This window comes from Ascaphus truei, chromosome 20 (genome assembly GCF_040206685.1).
Source record: "Ascaphus truei isolate aAscTru1 chromosome 20, aAscTru1.hap1, whole genome shotgun sequence".
Classification (NCBI taxonomy): Eukaryota; Metazoa; Chordata; class Amphibia; order Anura; family Ascaphidae; genus Ascaphus; species Ascaphus truei.
The window spans coordinates 9597344-9618083 of record NC_134502.1 but is presented as its reverse complement, the minus strand read 5'-3'; the positions used below and the strand labels follow the sequence as shown (position 1 = coordinate 9618083).

At 42.4% G+C, this 20740-nt stretch overlaps 1 protein-coding gene across 4 annotated transcripts in view; it reads left to right on the top strand.

Annotated features, from left to right (window-relative positions):
• The window catches only part of LOC142471283 (gastrula zinc finger protein XlCGF66.1-like), a 76311-nt gene that overhangs the window by 18805 nt on the left and 36766 nt on the right, over positions 1-20740 (top strand). For 3 of the 4 annotated variants that reach the window (XM_075578115.1, XM_075578112.1, XM_075578113.1), the window contains exons 2-4: positions 154-340; positions 4199-4390; positions 4540-4660. In XM_075578115.1, coding sequence (XP_075434230.1) covers positions 239-340; positions 4199-4390; positions 4540-4660 — 415 coding nt within the window. In that variant the 5' untranslated portion in view covers positions 154-238. Of the gene's footprint in view, positions 1-153; positions 341-2443; positions 2661-4198; positions 4391-4539; positions 4661-20740 lie in introns of those variants that run through there. The other variant, XM_075578114.1, reaches the window with a different exon arrangement.

Genomic DNA, 20740 nt, shown 5'->3' with positions numbered 1-20740 from the left:
TTATATCATCCTATCTTACACAACTTTTATTTTCCTTGATCACAGCAGCGGTTTGTGTGTGGATTACATCTGTCCTTCCCACTGCATGGTGACACAAACAGAGGGAACACCTGTTTTATCTGTCATTGACCTCTCTTTTTCTACCCATTTTAGGATGATATTGCTGTGAAGGACAAGTATTACTAACTGCGCAGGTCAACACGTAGTGAAACACTTCCACAAGGACCAGCACCCATTCATGGAACATCTGATGATTGATGAGATGAACAAGGACAAGAAGCAGATTACTGAGAGGATCTTGGATCACACCCTGGAGATCATCTCAATGCTGACAGGAGAGGTGAGGGCTGCTGTTGAATGTCATAATGACACTACTTATCTACTTGACAACAAAAGGGAACTGCAGAGCACTAGTTTGAGAGGCACTTAAGAGACACTTGAGAAGCAATGTCTAGCGACAGATGTAGCCAAAGTTATTGTCCCCATTAACGTTACGCTCTTCAAAGTTCATGCGTCATTTAATGTGGCACCATTGAAACAAAATGTTGGAGAGTGCGAAATAAAGCCCCACTGGCATTATATTACGTGTTTCTTTTACAAGATTGATGAGTTAACTGTGCAATAATGTTGGCTATATCAGTCATTTGACAAAGCAAGAGCCCAGGGCTACATTAGAACATATAAAAAGAAAGGTGATGGTGCGCAGCTAATACCGTGATATGGTGAAAGAATTCACTAATTGTGAACAGAATAGGAAATAGTAATATACAAAGTGATTACAGTGTATAGTGAACAATATTGATAACCTTATAGGTGCACAAATAGTGCGTCTGCAGCCTTTTCTTGAGGGGTGGCTCAGCACCCCTAAAGCTAGAGAAACAGAAAAAGGACAGGGCGCACAACGCACATAGTGAAATAACGTTTAAAAAGTAATTTTACTCAAACAATAATAAGTTCTGCGTACATCAAAGTTAAAAGTATCAAGCAATGGATAAGTGGGGTTACCACACAGGGAGACGGCAGGGCTGGTCAGACTTCATCCACCACCGGGAGGAAAACCGGAGACCAACGATCAGCTGACCAGGTACGTGGTGAAGAGATGGAGGAGGGGTAGTGGGGGAAACCCTCTGGGTCCACGGATAGCACTCACTCCGTTCCGAGATATCAGGTGTTGAGTCCACAGTGTGAATACACACACAAGTCCCAAAGGCCAGTGTAATCCTGTCTGCGAGGGCTTCCACTGCTACACGCCGACAGCACGCTGTTGCGCCTCGTGAGACGCCCGCTGATGACGTCACTGCTGGCTCCTTCAATTCAGAGCCCGAGGCAATGCTTGCAGGACACTCGTTCACAGCGCAAACAGCCGCACGGCTTCCAGGGAGGCACAGAATAAATAAAAACAGGGATAGCTGGCACACGGGACAGGAAAACGTTGTATGAAAGAATATTGACTATAAAATATAGTATAAATTATACTGAAATAGATATATTGAATATGAATATATTTATTATCTGAAATAGAAAAGATACAATTAGAAACTTACAGGTTTGAACTGCATAATAGGTAAGAAACAAATCAATCGCCGAATGTATTAACTTAATCACGGTTTTAACATTGTTTTTTATTGCATAAAGGTTCTGTTTCTTTTATAAGAACACTGTTTATGCATGTACCTTTAATGAGCTCTTAGCTGCACCTCTATTAGATTGGTGTAGCAATATGACACCTTATTTTTGATTGGGTGTTTGATGTATAAAAATGTACACTCCCCCCTTTTGCATTTATTCCCTGAAGAAGTAACTGTGTGTTACGAAACGCGTTGGAGTGTGTTTAGCTCATTTTATACTATATTTTATAGTCAATATTCTTTCATACAACGTTTTCCTGTCCCGTGTGCCAGCTATCCCTGTTTTTATTTATTCTGTGCCTCCCTGGAAGCCGTGCGGCTGTTTGCGCTGTGAACGAGTGTCCTGCAAGCATTGCCTCGGGCTCTGAATTGAAGGAGCCAGCAGTGACGTCATCAGCGGGCGTCTCACGAGGCGCAACAGCGTGCTGTCGGCGTGTAGCAGTGGAAGCCCTAGCAGACAGGATTACACTGGCCTTTGGGACGTGTGTGTGTATTCACACTGTGGACTCAACACCTGATATCTCGGAACGGAGTGAGTGCTATCCGTGGACCCAGAGGGTTTCCCCCACTACCCCTCCTCCATCTCTTCACCACGTACCTGGTCAGCTGATCGTTGGTCTCCGGTTTTCCTCCCGGTGGTGGATGAAGTCTGACCAGCCCTGCCGTCTCCCTGTGTGGTAACCCCACTTATCCATTGCTTGATACTTTTAATTTTGATGTACGCAGAACTTATTATTGTTTGAGTAAAATTACTTTTTAAACGTTATTTCACTATGTGCGTTGTGCGCCCTGTCTTTTTTCTGTTTCTACATTAGAACATGAATGGGCAGCAGGAGAGCACATTCACAAAGGGTCAGAGGAGGATGTACTTTGCCAGAGGGGAATCACCCAGTGATTGCGTGTACAGTACATGGACCAGGAAGAGATATGTTTGTGCAGAGGGAGATCCTGGACCTACAGATGTAGAATGACTTGCTGTCCTCGGCTCCAAACAAGCAAATGTCCCCGGCACTGGGGACAGTGTCTGCAGGGGTGAATGGGACCCCCCACAGCATTAAGCTTTCAGTCTCACCAAAGACACTAAGCTTTGTTATATCTGTACTATACATATTATACATAGAATCTCAAATTGATGTATCATGCCAGTGTAACATTATTTTGTAATATGCACAGAATACCACAAGTCATGTAAGGATTGCAGTGTTACACAAGATGTTTAAGTATATGGAGAGCTCAGGACCACATAAGGAAGTGAATAGGCGGGAGGAGAGCACAGTCAGAAAGGGTCAGAGGAAATGTACTTTTACTGAGGGAATGCACCCAGTGATTGTGTGTATGTGGTGCAGGAAGAGACCTGTATGTGCAGATGGAGATTCTGAATCTACAGCACATATTATACATATATCATCAAATGGGTGGATTGTGCCAGAGCTACATTGTTTTATAATATCAACAAAATGTCATGTAATGATTGTCATGTAACAGGGGAACCCTACTGTGCCAGGCTTTTTGCTATCCTTTGCACCAGAGAATGTAGGGTAAGCTCAATTCTTCTATATCCTATAGGAGTTACCCCGAAACTAGCCAGATATAGTGAATAAGTTTTAGGATTTAATAGGAAACGTACAGCAACAAAATACCCCAACAACTCTATACTGGATAATATACACAGGCAAGTACTACATGAAAGAGCTGCTCACTTCAAGTCACTTCGTCCTTCCTGGAGCCCACTGAGACTTAACACTCCATGTAACACCCGAGAGAGAGAGAGAGAGAGAGAGAGCCCCCAATCCATGTCACAGAGATTCACCAACAAAGTCTCCACACAAGGGCACTCAAACAGCCCACCACCAGCTTTCTTAAGTGCGTCAAGGCTGGCCTAGTTATATTGGTTGGAGTTCCCATTCACAATATGGGAACATCAGGTGTTGTCAATCAGTGGTGGGCTAAACACGGCTGTTTGCAGTGTCCAGGTTGCCCGCAGAGCTTTTGATGTAGAACAGTGCTCCAGTTTTGCAATCCCTGTTTCCCTTCCCTGGCATACAATGCAAATTCTTGATGGAATTACCCAGCAAGTATAGCCACTTTAACTGAGAAGGTCCATGTTGCTCCCTGAGTGTCCACAACTTCCCAAACAGAGCTACGCAGTACATTACTGTCTTAAACACCTTTACATATATACACATTATACAAGTATTAACCCTGTGCCAAATCCTAACCCTTGGCTTCCCACATAGCAAGAATGGGCAGTTGTTGATCTTTATTTTGGGATCCCTGCTGCCCATTTTATCACAGATTACATCATCTTTTTTTCATGTTATGATTGTACAATCCATGATCTTTGTGTCATATACATATGCACAGTCATGTCAGTGAGTGTATTACTGTCAAGTCAGTGATAAAACAGGCAGAATTGGTGTAGAGATCACTGAAGAGAACTTGAGTACAAAGCTGTTTAAAAGATTAGTCCCCCTCACTGCAAAAGCAACAGATCTGCAAGAACATGAGACAAATCAGCTGTTGCCTCTTACTCTGCATAGTGATATTTATTACTCTCTCTCAATATGTAGGATTATATAGTTGTGAAGCTTGTCACAAACAGCACTGCTCCCTGTGTGCCTGAAGAATTCAGCAGGACCCAGAGCCCCATCACAGAGCATGCACCTAACTCCGTGACACATGAGCGAAACAAAGACAAGAAGTTGATGACACAAAAGATCCTGGAACACACCAACAAGATTATTCACTTGCTGACTGGAGAGGTGAAGGATGCTGGACAGTATTTTACCATTCAGCCTTTTCTTGCGCAAACTTGGTTTTATGTATCTGTATATATTTCCCTCTCACTGGCTTTCCATAAAGAACGTTCTTACAGGACCAATTCTTATTTCTTGGATTCTCTGTGTTTCAGGTACCTATTAAGTGTGATGACGTTGCTGTATTTTTCTCTGTGGAGGAGTGGGAGTATATAGAAAGACACAAGGATCTATACAAGAACATCATGGAGAATCACCAGACCCTCGGCTCACTAGGTAAGGGGAGGTTTCCCTTCATTCTAGTATAGATGTCAGTTATGTGTGGCTGCAACAAACAGGAGCTTAAGTTGCTCTGTTTTCCTTGTTAGCAATTTTAACCAAAACTAACTCCTGTGAGGTGCATGAAAGAAAAAGGAACAAAGGTTACTCCTCTCCTACACCGCCAACGTGTGAGAAACAAATCCCGGCTGTACACTCAGTACGTCCTGTACTGTTACTGTATCGCAAGCAAGTCCCAGCTGCAAATCTCGCACAAACACCCGATAAGCGTCACTTAGACCCACGTCATATGAAAGTGACTGCCAGATAATAAATCATGGGCTGTACGAACGCTGATAAAGATCTGAATAGCCAGGATTTGTTTCCTACACGTTGGCGGTGTAGGAGAGGAGTAAACCTATCATCTGTTTACCCATTAACAAGCGAGGACTTTGCCGGAGAGGTAACCGGGACATCGTGGACTCCACAGACACCGGAACGTGGCTATCTATTATGGTGAAGCTGTTGGGAGGAACCCTGTACCTGCCGAACTTTATCACCGGGTGGGTTAGATTACATCACCTATCGGAGGAGGAATCCCGCTGACGCTGACTGCAGTTGGTAACATGTGCCGAAATTCATGTATTGCTTGATTTAGCAGTGTTGATGTACGTACGTTTATTACCACCTTCACATTTTTTCAAAATACAACTGATGATACTACCTCATGAGTTGTGCACTTTGTTCCTTTTTTCTTTCATTAGCCGTCTTGGATGTTGAGCCATCTGAAGTGACACAGCAGCAGACTCTTACTTTTGTAAATGTTTTTTCTTATATATTTAATCACAGTATTACACTTATATTATATTGTCATTTACTGTATTAATATATCACTATTTCACTGGGTAATCACCTGTGTTATATTTGTTTTTTTTACACGGTTGAAAGTATTATTGATATTTCACTTTTCACTTTATATTATATACAATTTGGTAGCGCAGATTTTTTTTCCCTTTATATTTTCCTTTTGAGGTTTGTGTGAAAACCGCGTGTCCACGGTAGCTTAGTAGCACCATAAGCCGGGGACACGGTGTGTGTATCATAATATTTACTGTTCAATAAAATTGGGATTTCGGGATTGGGAGTTTAAAGGGGTATATTTGTTCAAAAACGTGTACAAGGTCGGGGGGCAAAGATACCGGTTGTCCCCCCCATTTTACCTGCAGGCCACGTCTGATCTGCGGGTACGTGGATGCAGGTTGTCCCCGTAATAACTCCCCTTTAAAATATTGTATTTTCCCCCTACCATGCTTAGTTTAATAGTTGTATCCCCGAGCCCAGGTTAGAGTTAAAGAAGTTATGTTTTAAAATGTGTATTCATCTCTATACAGACAGTTCTGGTATTCCAATAAGTAGCCAGGATGTCTGCATAGAGATGAGGGATTAAAGCGGAGAAGGAAAATAGAGAGGTGTCTGTCACGATAGTTTACAGGATTATAATATATACGCCAAATAACTGGGTTGAATTGAATATGACTGTGATATGATAAAGAAAGTTTATTCCGTAAAAATAAGGCGAACACACTATTGAACAAATAACACACGGAATATATACACTTACGTGGGGATGGGGCAATTAAGTAATCAGGATTCAGATTAGCAATTCATCAGGCATCAGGTAACATTCAGATGAAATAACGAAGAACACTGGGCATAGAGTTTACCATTGTTTTTATTTGATTTGGGCTCTATACCCTAACATTGGGTCTCAGGTATTGGTTAACAATTATCTGTACCCTATTACCTTTTGCCAGCTAACGTGGAAAGCACTTTGGTACCTGCCCCCAGGTAGCTGACACATGCGCACAATCCCTTAGTCAGGCTCCCATTTTCAACCCCACTCAAAAGAGTTGGCGTCACGAAGTCTGCCAGATGGGGATCAGGGCCGAGGAAACCTGACTCAAGGTGTGAATTATGGCACTTCATGTGAAAGCCCATGTCCTGCTTTCTCTCCACCCTGTATATATAAACCAAGGGGGATGAGCCTTTGATCAGTGGCCTTTGGGTAGACATACTGTCACCCCTTGACCATTAACATACTGTATGGGCCAGTAGTTTTCGCGGGCTTTACAGTAGGCATGAAATACAGTGAATTCACAATATTTTATATACAATAAAATATTCCGTTCGGTTGGACCGAGCGGGCTACAAATTGCCATACCCTCATTTATTTATTTATTTATAAAATATTTTACCAGGAAGTAATACATTGAGAGTTACCTCTCGTTCTCAAGTATGTCCTGGGCACAGAGTAAAACAAATAATACATGGTTACAAATACAGTTACATAAATGAACAGGGTATACATTATATACAAGACATTGCGTGCACAGTTAAAGAAAATATATATTATGAGCGTATGAAACAGTTACAGACCAGGTTAAAATGTGAGACAAAAAACAAAAATAGGAGCGCATGAAAATGAAACCAGAAGAAACCAGAATTAATACATATATTTTTATCATGAAAAATCATTCATCATACAAAAAATACACATACCAGTAATATAGTAATACAATAATAACCTTGTCTAAATTGACACAAATAAATTATGCACGAGCCCTAGCCACACAGGAATAATGGATGTAAACACCCAAATGCACAACCCTAGATTGTGACAGGGAAGGAGAGGTGCTAGGAATGCAGGATGTTATAGAAAAAACAGACCTTAGGCACTAGAATTCCCCTTTGTGCTCCTCGTGGCAAATAGGACTCCACCAGCTACACAAACTGACCGTCGTCACGGACGTGCGTCGCTGCGTTATGACATCACCAACATGTTTCGTATCACATGACACTTCATCAGGGCTTGGCCATAGACACTCAGAGAGGCACTAATATACCTCCCCTGGTTCCTATATTAACCAATTAGGAACCATGTCTTATTTCAGGCTATCAAACCATCCAATCAACTGCTCACATACTAATTGACAAATCAATATAACTAAATGCTAACAGTAAATTATAAAAATGATAATAAATACATGACACTTACAAAATAATACCCACACAAATACATAACTTGACAGAACTTAAAATAATAAACTATAATTGATTTAAAAATAAATTTAAAATGACACATATAAATAAAAACAATTTAAAATACTTCGGACCAAAGCAATGACTATTAATTAGTCTATTGTTCCTCATGATGCAACATAATTATAATGAATTAATTTGTAAACATAAAAATATTCAGAGCTATTTGAGCTCTAGACTCCTTACAATTACATCATTGTCCATACCTTAAAAAAATAAAAAAATATAAATATATATTATAAAGAACAAGAGATAAACACAATTATCGCAGCTTGTCCTGATTAACCTATGAGTGTCAGAGTAGAACCTCGCAGGACACCCTTAAGAGGGTACACAGATAAATACCCCCTTAACTAGATTAATTTTTTATTAAAATTAGAACCATATGGACATAAATCTACATTCATCACACACTGAGTACTTATGTAATCCATAAAAATTAATTATATGTTACTATCTAATGTGATAAAAGCCTTAGTAGGAGATGTTAGAGATTACACTTGTTTATACATACATCGCAGCCTACTGTATAACTAGATGAGTCAGAGCTATGCTCGCAGGACTCAATAACCTTATATCAAAATCTGTTCCATATTATCATTAGGTGAATACATTTCACAAATAACCATAGTATCACAAAGCCTAGGAAAATAACCTCATTTACCCCCTGGAGTAATAATGAACTTAGTGACTAGTCTCATACCACCCCAGGGGAATTGGATATCATTTTTGAAGTTATTTGGAAGTTATTTTAGAAAGTTATTTTAGAAAAGGTGCCAATTCTATCTGCTCATTTAACCCACCGGGTGACTTGCTTTCCAGTGTAAAAATCCAGAATTGTTCCCCTTGGAGCAGGAAATTATCCCTATCACCCCTCCTGGGATCCCTGGATACTACTTCAATTCCCCTAAAGCGTAGGGTATCTGACTCTCCTTTATGGTGGGTTAAAAAATGTTGAGCTAGATTATGGATAGTTTTGCCCTTCTCTAAATTAAGTTGTGCATTTTTAATCCCATTAATGTGCTCACCAATACGCACTTTAAGTGGTCTGATGGTTTTCCCTACATAAATTAATGGACATGAACAATTGATAACATATACAACAAACGTAGTTGAACAGTTTATAAAATGATTCACCACATATTCCTTCCCATTGTTGCTATTACAGATCACTTTATCCTTGCTCATATGTTTGCAAACCACACATCTGCCACATGTATAGTTGCCCATTGGTTTAACAAGAAAGTTGCCACTTACAGTAAGATTTTTATTGTTTTCGCTAGTGGCCTTCTTCAGAGCTATAGGTGCCAGCCGATTTTTTATATTTTTGTCTTTTCTGAAGGCAACTTTGGGCCTAGAGGGCAACGTTTCCTTTAGAATGGGATCCATTTTCAGGATATCCCAGTGTCTATTAAGAATCCCTCTTATCTTATTTTCCTGTCTGCAAAAACCTGTCACGAAAATGGGTGTATCACTAGAAACCCTTTTCTTTTTAACCAGTTGTTTAGATTTTGGAATAAGTAATTCCTTCCGAGACATTCCTCTACTCTTTTTAATAGATTTACTTATAAGTTCCTCATCATATCCTTTTTCTTTAAACCTAGTAGCAAGACTTAGTGTTTGTGTGTCAAAATCAGTGATTTGTGAACAATTCCTACGAACACGCAACATTTGCCCATACGGAATATTATCTAACCAGAAGATGGAATGGTTACTGTTATGGTCCAAATAGGAATTGACATCTACTGTTTTGAAAAACATTTTCGTGACAATATTGTTATCCTGAATAGTAATTTTCAGGTCTAGGAAATTAATTTCACTATTATTATTTTCCCCACTGAAAGTCAGATTTCTCTCATTATTATTTATACTTCTAATAAATGAATCCAGGTCATTCTGTGTACCTGACCAGATGATCAAGATATCATCTATATACCGTCGGTAATATTTAAGATATTTACCATAGGCATTGTTGTTCAAAATAACATCTAGTTCCCACTTTCCCAAAAACAAACCAGCATAATTGGGAGCGAAACGTGTCCCCATGGCCGTCCCATATTAAAAATATATGTATTAATTCTGGTTTCTTCTGGTTTCATTTTCATGCGCTCCTATTTTTGTTTTTTGTATTGCTGATTATGCCCCGCTGATCACGGGAGATTGGGAGCTGCGGGTGACACCGGGTAGCCGTGAGAGGGGGGTCGTTTGGAGAGACAGCGCGCTCAATACAAATTTTCTACTAGATTTTTTGGAATTGATTTTTCACTCACGGATCAACTTTTTTAAAATGTGAGACAGCCTTAGATTTGAAAGAACTTAAATTGGTGGTGGATGTGAGAGTCTCTGGTAGGTTGTTTCAGTTTTGGGGTGCATGGAGGGGACTCTACATGGTGGCCAATTTTCAGCTCGCTGGGACCCACCGAACCGGAGATAACAATATATCACTTTAGCACAACATGTTAGACATATTGCATTTCTCCGCCATTGGAGTCAATGGCAAAACCACATTTTAAACAGTTACCCATACTCCGTTCGGTTGATCGGAGAGGGCTGGAAATTGCCATGCAATCATGCCGGAGCAGTGACTGCATGGTGGCCAAAATCCCTGCTCTCTAGTCCTTACCGAACCACAGATCTGGGTTTTTGGTTTTCGCACTTGGTGTTTTAAAACCAAGCGGCTTTTCTCTGCCATTGCGGTCAATGGGGCGACCCTCGTGGCGGCCACGACCCTTTCCTGTGGCCATTGCCCATCAGACCCTGTTGGGGTCGAGTAAGGAGGTTCCCCTGAGCTAGGGGCAAAAAGAAGTGGACCGCTACCTGCCCTAGGACCGGAGTTACAATTTTAATATGAATGAACTTGGCCGTGACCAAGTTGCTACGCCAATTTAGCGATCAAAAGCTCTTTTATTGAAATTGTATCCGCTTTCGGAGATTGCGGTTTGGCTGGCAGCCAACTCCTTCTTGGAGAGCGGACTCGAGGAATCCCCATTGAAAAGCATTACGCCATTCATTTCAATGGAGAAATTCCGCTCATCCTCTCGGGCGCCATCTGCTGGTCTTCTTTGTTATCAGGCCAAAACCCATGAAATCCCCATAGACTTGCATGGAGTTCCAATGGCGAACTATGGGACAGGCTGCAAACGGGGATTTAAAAGGTGGGAAGGGGGACAAAGGGCCATAAACATGTAAATACGATTCACCCTTTACCTCCCGACCTGATCCCAGTGTATGTGTTTGGTGCATACACTGTAAGGGGAGAAATACATGTAACCAGGGGTATACATACAACCAAAGGGGGAAACACCTTTTGGACTGAGGCAGGGGTATGAAAACACAAATAAACATTGTTACAGTTAACCCCTCGCCTCCCATACGATGGTTGGGGTGGCCAGCTGGGGTGTAACCCCTTTATTATCGGGCCAACCCCCCTCCATCGCTACAGTGTCAGAACGTTTGGTTTGCGGGGAAGGGCGGAGTACTGTCCTGGAGACAAAGGCTCCACACAGGGAAGATGCTTTGTTCTTCCAAACTCGGTGGAGCGTACCCAGTGGGAGGTATAGGGCTGGCATTATCCCCATTGGCCAGTTCCCATCCTGAATCTCCTCGACACATCCCCTCCTCTGACGTGTACAGTCAGATGAGACCCAAGCTGTGATTGGCTGGTACAGCTGCGATCTGTTCTCAGCCAATCTTGAGCTTGATCCGTCTGGTTAAGCGTTGGCAGGCTTTTCTAAATTGCCTTGCTCTGAATAGCATAGCTCTCGGCATGGAGTTGCCGGAGAAGCCTAGCTTAGCTGAGAACAATGAAAAAACAGGTACACCTAAGTGAACCAATTAGGTGCTCTAGAGGTATATCAATTGCTGGATAATAGCCCGTTTCTATATATATGTGCAGTGTGGGTCTCGGGCAAGGCTAACCTGGTAAGGGCAGTCTCAAACATCAACTTGGCTCCCCAGGAGCACTATAGAGTTAGGAAGGACTCACCCAGGTATAGCCGTCCGTGCCCATTACTGTCTCTGTCTGAAGTACCGCCTACCCTCGAACGACTCATCCATCGTGAGGGCGGCCTGTGACCGGCGGTGAAGAGGGATCCGGCTGATCAGGCGACTCCAGCAACCCGGCGTGCGACCGGGAGTAGCAGATATGTGAAGACACCTCGTAGAGGGGAAGAACGCGATGCACAGCCGTGCTGACAAATTGAAGGCTGGTCAGATGATTAGAAAAAACTTTATTGTAACGAGTGTGGAGCTAGCAGGTACTTTGACGCGTTTCAGCCGATTGGCCTTTGTCAAAAAGTATCCTGCTGCTCCAATGTCCAGCACCTGTGGCAAGTTCATCACCAAGGTGAGAGACAGGTGTGTTAATGGGCACTAATATATCTATAGAGACATTAAAAATAATTTAAAATGAGTATAACACAGCAATCAAACTTATACCCTCAAGACTATATATGCACATTGCAAATGCAAGATACAGATTGTATATAATCTTGTGACTTCATAAGTAAAAATAGGGTAAGTGATTGGTGGCAAACTAATGGTTAAAACAAACACCACTATACAATAAAAGTATATGTATCTGAGGTATATAAAGTAGCAAAACTGAATGATAAATACAAAACACAATGGTTGAAGAAACAGAAATAATGAATAAATTTAAACCTTGTTAATCAGTAAGTGATAGAGCAAATGTTTGTACAATGAAAAAGTATGTTATTAGAGAATAAACCTATGTACTAAATTTATGTATATGAAATAGGATAAATAGGTCTAGTAGGCAGGATCCCCTGGTCTGTCCCTCCCTTGGGACACGTTCTCATGCTTTGAGCTGTTGCTCCTTGTCTCCTCCATCAATTTGCAGTGTACCTGACATTAGGTGATGTATTACAACTTGTTGCTGTGGGCCTAGGTGTGCTACCTTTGGCTTTATATTGTGTGTCTCTCTCTAACCTCTCTTGCACACTGTGTCACTACAGACATACCATAGAGACCCATGGGGATATGACTGTGTTGCTACTATGTGATTTGACCACTTAGTCATAGACACCGCAGTTTGGCCAGTTGTCAGCTTTACTGTGCTTACCTTGTCAGGTACTTTAGAGTGCAATAGTTGTCAATTTTTGACATTGGTTTTGTTCCCATTGGGATATACCTGCTGGAGGTTGTTGTCAAGTTTTGCCACGTACAGGGGATCCATGCCCTATTTTAACTTTCTGTGCTTTTTTTTAACTTTTGTTCTGTGATAACCTTCCAATAAAGATTATGTGATTTTTGTACCTCAAGGCATACTAGAGTGCTTTTTGTTCAGGGCCCTCTCTTTCTCTCAAACTATTTACCTGCCCTTATTAGCACCACCGACTTATCACTGTATATTGATGAAACTATAGTGTCGGTATTTAGTTGCATTTATTTATCTTGCGGATGCGGGGTCCCCGTTTTCTCCCACAAAATATATATATACATATATATATATATATATATATATATATATATATATATATATATATATATATATATATATATATATATATATATATATATTCTTCAGTATTAGGTGATACCTTTTTTATTGGACTAACAATTTGTCATAGGACAAGCTTTCGAGAGTTATGTCCTATGACATAAATTGTTAGTCCAATAAAAAAGGTATCACCTAATACTGAAGAACTCATTTATTGTGCACTATCGCAACTGGACTAACACGGCTATTTTCTGCTTTATATATATGTGTGTGTGTGTATGTAAAATGTGGTGGGTTTTGGGGTTTCTTGAGCTTGCTGCAGCATGGGTTTCTGGGAAATGACATGCAAATGAGCACACAGTGCCAACTTTTGTCTCAAGACCACATTACATGGTTAAACCCTTAAGCCAATGCATGCTGCTTTTAAACATAGTCTGGGATGAGATGCATAGCCAATAATCCCACTCACAGACAGACTGTTTCAACGTGTGTGTGTGTGTGTGTGTGTGTGTGTGTGTGTGTGTGTGTGTGTGTGTGTGTGTGTGTATATATATATATGTATATAATTGAATAGAAAAGGAATCTGCATGCAGATAAACACTGCAGATAATATTCTGCTCAAGCATAGGGAGGGAAAGTGAACCAAACAGTGATGGGAGGGTGGTGCTCACAGGGAATGGGGTATTGACAATTGGGTAGAAAGAGAGAATCCCTATAATGTGGCACTAGAAGAGAGGACACCCTAATTAAAACTTAATTTTATTATATAATTGTTAAAATAAAACTGTTTGGAGAGACTACATAGACAGAACAAACAAAAATAATTAAAAGGACGGAGAGGTGTGGTAGGGTGTTTAATAGAGGAGTATTATATATATAAATATATACCACTGGTTATTAAACTTTTGAAAGACCCTATAGTGAATGTGGGTAATCTCTACTATATATCATGTATAAGTGTAAATACCTCAAATGATATTATGTCTCTAAACCCCTGCAACCAATACAATATAAATTGGATGGGGTATACACAGTAATACATAAGCAAGTCTGCTAGGAAGATGTAAAACCAGACTAAATACAATGGCAGCTGAAGTGAAACAACCATGCATATATCTGGCTATACGAAAGTGTCCAGCCTATTACAGAGCAAGTTAGAACAACTGTAGAGATGGAAGAGACTAACCCTAAGGTCTGAGTGCTCTTGCTGCCCACGGACGCAGTCTGCGAAGCACTCAGACGGTACACAGCCCACACCTCACCGATGAGCCGACGTCACGTGATGGTGACGTCAGACGTACCCTACGTACGTTTCACCGTAACTGGCTTCATCGGGGGCGGGTTCTAGGTGACTTTGGTAGGTATTTATTGGTTAACGTTGCTATAGCAACGAATTACAGGTCTCCTCCGATTGGTCATGACTGACAGTTAATCGTAATGCTCAATATGATGACGCACCCCCCTGAGGGGTTGGAGTTGAAGGTACGTAAGTATTCCTTACAATTGGTTGAGAATGTCAGCCTGTGATAGGCTTAGAGGCTAATGACGCTCCCTCTGAAATGAAATGAGGAGCCGTCAGATAGAATGTCCAAACTAAAGATTCTGAACTCGTGTGCGGCAAATAATAAATAAATAAAGTGAAAGTGTCACTACTATGTCATTTGATTCCTATAGTTGGTGTTTCCTGGTACATGTCCCTACTAGGAGAAATATACATCAGTATTAGGTAATGATTATACAAATATGCACGTGCTTTAGGGTACTGTACTGATAATGACCTAGTTGTTAAGGGAGGTAAGTATAGTGCAGATGATCTTGCACAAACACAAAGTGTACTAAGTAGGGCTGATGACGCTCCCTCTGGAATGAAATGGGGAGCCGTCAGAAGGGATGTCCAGACTAAAGATTCTGAACTAATGTTTGCGGCAAAGGATAAATAAATAAAATGAAAACATCACTCCTATGTCATTTGATTGCTGTGATTAATGTTTCCTAGTACATGTCTCTGTTAAGATAAATAAATCAGTATTAAGTATTGATTATACAAATATGCACACGTTTTAGGGTGCTGTACTAGTAATGACCTAGTTGTTCAGAGAGGTAAATATAGTGCAGATGATATTGCACAAACAAAGGTTTGCCTTAAAGACAGATACCCAAAGATGTTTTTATTAGGTACCATATCAAAATGGTAAGGACTGGCCTTATCTAGATAGGCAGTTGTAAGATAGTATTACAAAAATGGGGTATAGAGAAACCCTTCATTTAAGCCATCTGGAGTCAAGGTGGATAATGTAAAAATCCATCTTGATTCCTTTTGCAGGAGTTTTTTGTCCCAGTCGCCCCCTCTATTCGTAGGTACAACACTGTCAATACCCTGAAATGATAGTGATTTAACATTGCCCTGATGGTACTCTCTCACGTGCCTCGATACTGGGGTATCTGCACAGTTTTTTATAGATCCAATGTGCTCTAAGATGCGGCAGCGGAATTATCTGCCTGTTTTTCCCACATATTGTAGATTACAGCAGCATGTGATGAGATAGACAATTTTGGTTGATTTACAATTGAAAAAACCCTGAGTGATGTATTCTTTGCCATTACTTGTATGGGTTTTGCTCGTTCTGATGTACTGGCATGCCTTACATGAACCACATTTGTACGTTCCTTGTGGTTTTGGTGGAAGCCATGTATGTGGAGAGATGTTCTTATGTTTGGTAAAGTGGCTGTGAACCAGAACATCTTTCAAGTTTGTGGATCGTCTGCTTACCATAGTTGGTTTATTATTTAAAACCTCATTCAAATCTGGGTCTTAGAGTAGTATATGCCAATACTTGGAATAGATGTCTTTGATATTTGACCATTGTGCATTATAAGTGCCTATGAAACGTACGAGTTTCTTGTCCTCAGGTTTACCCTTGCATTGCAGAAGTGATTCTCTTGGTGTCACTAGCGCTCTGTGGTATGCTTTTTTAATGGTCTTGTGACTATACCCCCGTTGTAGGAATTTTTTGGCGCATAACTTCTGCATGTAGTTTGAAGTCAGCTATCTCAGCAGTTCCTCCTAGTACGTAGGAATTGTCCTGTGGGTATTCCCTTAATAAGGGATACAGGATGATGGCTATCTGCTCTGAGATAGCTGTTGGTAGCCGTTTTCTTAGTGTGGGTACTAGTGGTGATTACACCCTCTGCATTAATACTAATACACAGATCAAGGAATACGATACTTTTCTTATTGATTTTGTGTGTAAGTCTCAGGTTGTGTGTATTGGTGTTAAGGATCTCCACAAACTTATTGAGCGAAGTTTGGCTCCCTTTCCAGAGAATACACACATCATCAATGTAACGTAACCATAGTATGATGTCTGTTTATTCCTGTACTATCACTTAGAATTGTCTGTTTCTCCCACCACCCCAGGTACAGGTTCGCGTACGTGGGGGCACAAGTTGTCCCCATGGCGGTGCCCTGTACCTGGATGTAGATCTTATCGTTGAACAAGAAGTAATTGTGTGTAAGCAAGAAATTCAAAAGATCACATATAAATTGGTTATGATTAGAGTGCAGTGTGCCTCTAGTACGTAAAAAGTATGACGTTGCTTGTACACCAACCGGATGTTGTATGCTGGTGTACAGCGATTCTACATCTAGACTGCATAACAGGGTGCCCTTTTCCACTGTTATCCCTTCTAATCTGCGTAGCACATCTTGGGTATCTCTGACGTAGGATGGGAGGGTTAGAACAAAAGGTCTTAAGACCTTATCCAGATATACTCTTGGTCCTTCTGTAATGTTCCCTATTCCGGATACAATAGGTTGTCCGGGGGGATTGGACCTGTTTTTATTTACCTTAGGAAGAGTATAAAAGGTCGCTGTTTGTGGTGTCTTGTTGAACATAAACTGATGTTCATTTTTAGATATTAGTTGTTCTTCTAGACCTCTATCTAGAATTAGTTTGAGTTCTATTTGAAACTGGGTTGTGGGGTCATTGTCAAGAACACGATAACAAGAGACATCACTGAGTAATCTCATGTTCTCTTTGATATAATTGTCAGTTTCCATCAAAACGATATTCCCCCCTTTAGCTGAGGGTTTTATCGTTATGTTGGAATTTTATATATTATTATTATTTTAAATATAAAATGTGGTGGGTATTGGGGTTTCTTGAGCTTGCTCAGGAGACGCAACGTGATGAAACGCATAAGGACGGGGTGACGTCATCTCAGACGGTCGTGTGGGAGGAGGTCCTGTGTTGTTCGCCACTTTTCCAGCTATTCTGCTTGTGCTTCCACTATTACACCTTCAAAAGAAGCTCCTTTAATATCAGAGACGCTGAATTGCTGCAGGACTCGTGGCAGGAGTCAGAAGCAGTCAAACCAGGTGCTCAGTATCACGGACGAAATCCCTCTCCCCCACTCCTGTAGATGACGCCCCATACAGATTCTCTCCAATGTATATTTTATTCTAACTTTTTGTAAGTATCTTCTAGGGACACTTTTCTTAATAAATTCACCCTCATTTATACACAGTTACGCGCTATGGAGCTTGCGCTTTTTTGTGTTTTGTTTTTCTATATATACTGTGTATATATATATATATATATATATATATATATATATATATATATGTGTATATGTCATTTCCCAGAATCCCTTGCTGCAGTGGAAGTGCTGTGTGATAATGGTAAAAGGTAGGGTTGCAGACCTGCCTAAAACATGCAAATGAACATACAGTAATATTTCCATTTGCTACAGTAGCGGCAGCTTTTATTTGAACACTTCCCGCACGGCAGGATGCGTGCGGGAAGCGTGGAGACGCGGCTTGTTGCGGCGCACTGTGACGTCACTGTCACGTGACGCGCCCGGCTTCCCCGACACCCCTGGAGTGTAAATTGAGGTAAGCGGGGGTGCGGGGAAGCAGAGGGGCAGAGCAGGAGCCGGGTTTGGGGTCGGGAAGGGGGTCTAAAATGCGCCGGAAGCGGAGGGGGGGTGCATGTTGGAAACGCGGTGGCGCGCGGTCTTGACTGGCGGCAGCCGGAGTAGATCCAGGCATGCCGCCGGCATTTGTTCAAATAAAAGCTGCCGCTACTGTATATGCTTTGCTGTGGAGGGTTTTTGTTACTTTTTTTACTCACCATAACTTAACTAAGGGCCTCATGCAGAGAGCATAGAATTTTAAAATTGGCGAATTTCATAAAAAGTAGCTTTTTTGGAGAGTTTTATTCTCCATATGCAGAAAAGTGCGAATTCTGCTATGTTTAACATGGATGCGTGTGGCGAGTTTAAATTGGCGAGATGCGCGCTTCAGAAACGTGTAAAAACAAATTCGCACCTTTTTTTTCCCTTTACTATAGGCGGCGAGCGCCATCTTGCCATCTTTTCCTGGCGCGGCAAAAATGCAAAAATGCAAAAAATGCAAAAATGCCGCTACATGCCGTTCGCACCTCTCTGCATTCGGAGAGTTTTAAAAATGGCGAGATGGAGGTTCTCGCCAGCCGCGAGGCGAGTTTTAGCAATAGAAAAAACAAAATGGCGCGTTTTTCGTAACTCGCCATTTTCTGCCGGTTTCTGCGCGAAATTGTACAAAAAATGGCGAATTTCGAAATAACGATGCTCTCTGCATGAGGCCCTAAGTATGGTAAACCCCATCCTCATAGCTTCAGCTTTGCATAGCCAGTGTAACCAACCCCACACTGATGCGACCCATTAAGGTCGAAACGTACAAAATGTATTAATGTTTAATTGTGTCTGTGTCTGGTAGTCAATAAAGCATTGAATTGAATGTTTGGGGAAAAAAATGATGGCACGCGACGAGCAGAGAGATGAGCACGTGGACAGCAGGAAGAGGAGAGAGATGAGCATGTGGACAGCAGGAAGAGGAGAGAGATGAGCACGTGGACAGCAGGAAGAGGAGAGAGATGAGCACGTGGACAGGACAGCTGGAAGAGGAGAGAGATGAGCACGTGGACAGGACAGCTGGAAGAGGAGAGAGATGAGCACGTGGACAGGACAGCTGGAAAAGGAGAGAGATGAGCACGTGGACAGGACAGCTGGAAGAGGAGAGTGTAAGGCGGCAAAATGGAGGATTTCAATTCGGGAGCCATGCTCAGACCGCGTTATAACCGATTTCGCGTTATAACGGGTCGCGCTATAACGGGGTTTACCTGTACTTAGTTTTTCACACATGGCTTCTCCATTTTGCCTTTATTTTTGTTAAATCATGACACGGTGTAATATGTCGTGTGTTGTTGATCATCTGAGGTTGTGTTTACCTAATTTTAAGACCTGCTAAGGAACAGATGGTTATTATGTCTTGATATGTAAAACCATAGAATTCAAAGAGGGTGTACTTTCTTTTTCACACCACTGTGTGTGTGTATATATGCAGTGCTCGGCAAACCCGGTCGCCCACTCGCCGATTGGAAATTGGCTCGTGGCCAGTTAAATTTCCCCTGCTCTGCAAAATAAAATCACATGCTCAAAAAAAAAAAATCCCTCTAGCTGATTGGCTGTGACGCGGGATGGAGCTTAGCAGTCAAGCTGCCCTTTTTTCTCTGCACGGGTAAGTGTCTGTGTTGTGTGTGTGTATTTCTACTGCTCGCGCACGGTGTCCCTGCCCCCGGTCGCCGTGGCTGGCTGTCCTCCCGGGGTGGCAGGTTAGCGCGGGGGGAAGAGGGGCAGTGGTGGTGCGGGGGTGTTCTTTCACCCTGGTCCCTGGCGCTCCCTTGGCTGCCCGCGCGGCCCCTCACCCAATCTCCCAGTCAGTCACACCCCACCCACCCAATCACCCAGTCAGTCACCCACCCAGACACCCCCCCCACCCAATCACCCAGTCAGTCACCACCCAATCACCCAGTCAATCACCCAAAGTCATCCACCCACCCCCCACCCAGTCCTCCACCCACCCCCTCTCTGTTGCCCTGTCTCTCTGTTGCCCTGTCTCTCTGTTGCCCTGTCTCTCTGTTGCCCTGTCTCTCTGTTGCCCTGTCTCTCTGTCGCCCTGTCTCTCTGTCGCCCTGTCTCTCTGTCGCCCTCTCTCTCTGTCGCCCTCTCTCTCTGTCGCCCTCTCTCTCTCTCTGTCGCCCTCTCTCTCTCTCTGTCGCCCTCTCTCTCTCTCTGTCGCCCTCTCTCTCTCTCTGTCGCCCTCTCTCTCTCTGTCGCCCTCTCTCTCTCTGTCGCCCTCTCTCTCTCTGTCGCCCTCTCTCTCTCTGTCGCCCTCTCTCTCTCTGTCGCCCTCTCTCTCTCTGTCGCCCTCTCTCTCTCTGTCGCCCTCTCTCTCTCTGTCGCCCTCTCGCTCTCTCTCTGTCGCCCTCTCGCTCTCTCGCTCTCTCTCGCCGTCTATCTCTGTCGCCGTCTGTCTCTCTCTCTGTCGCCGTCTGTCTCTCTCTCTGTCGCCGTCTGTCTCTCTCTCTGTCGCCGTCTGTCTCTCTCTCTCTGTCGCCGTCTGTCTCTCTCTCTGTCGCCGTCTGTCTCTCTCTCTCTGTCGCCGTCTCTCTCTGTTGCCGTCTCTCTCTGTCGCCGTCTCTCTCTCTCTGTCGCCG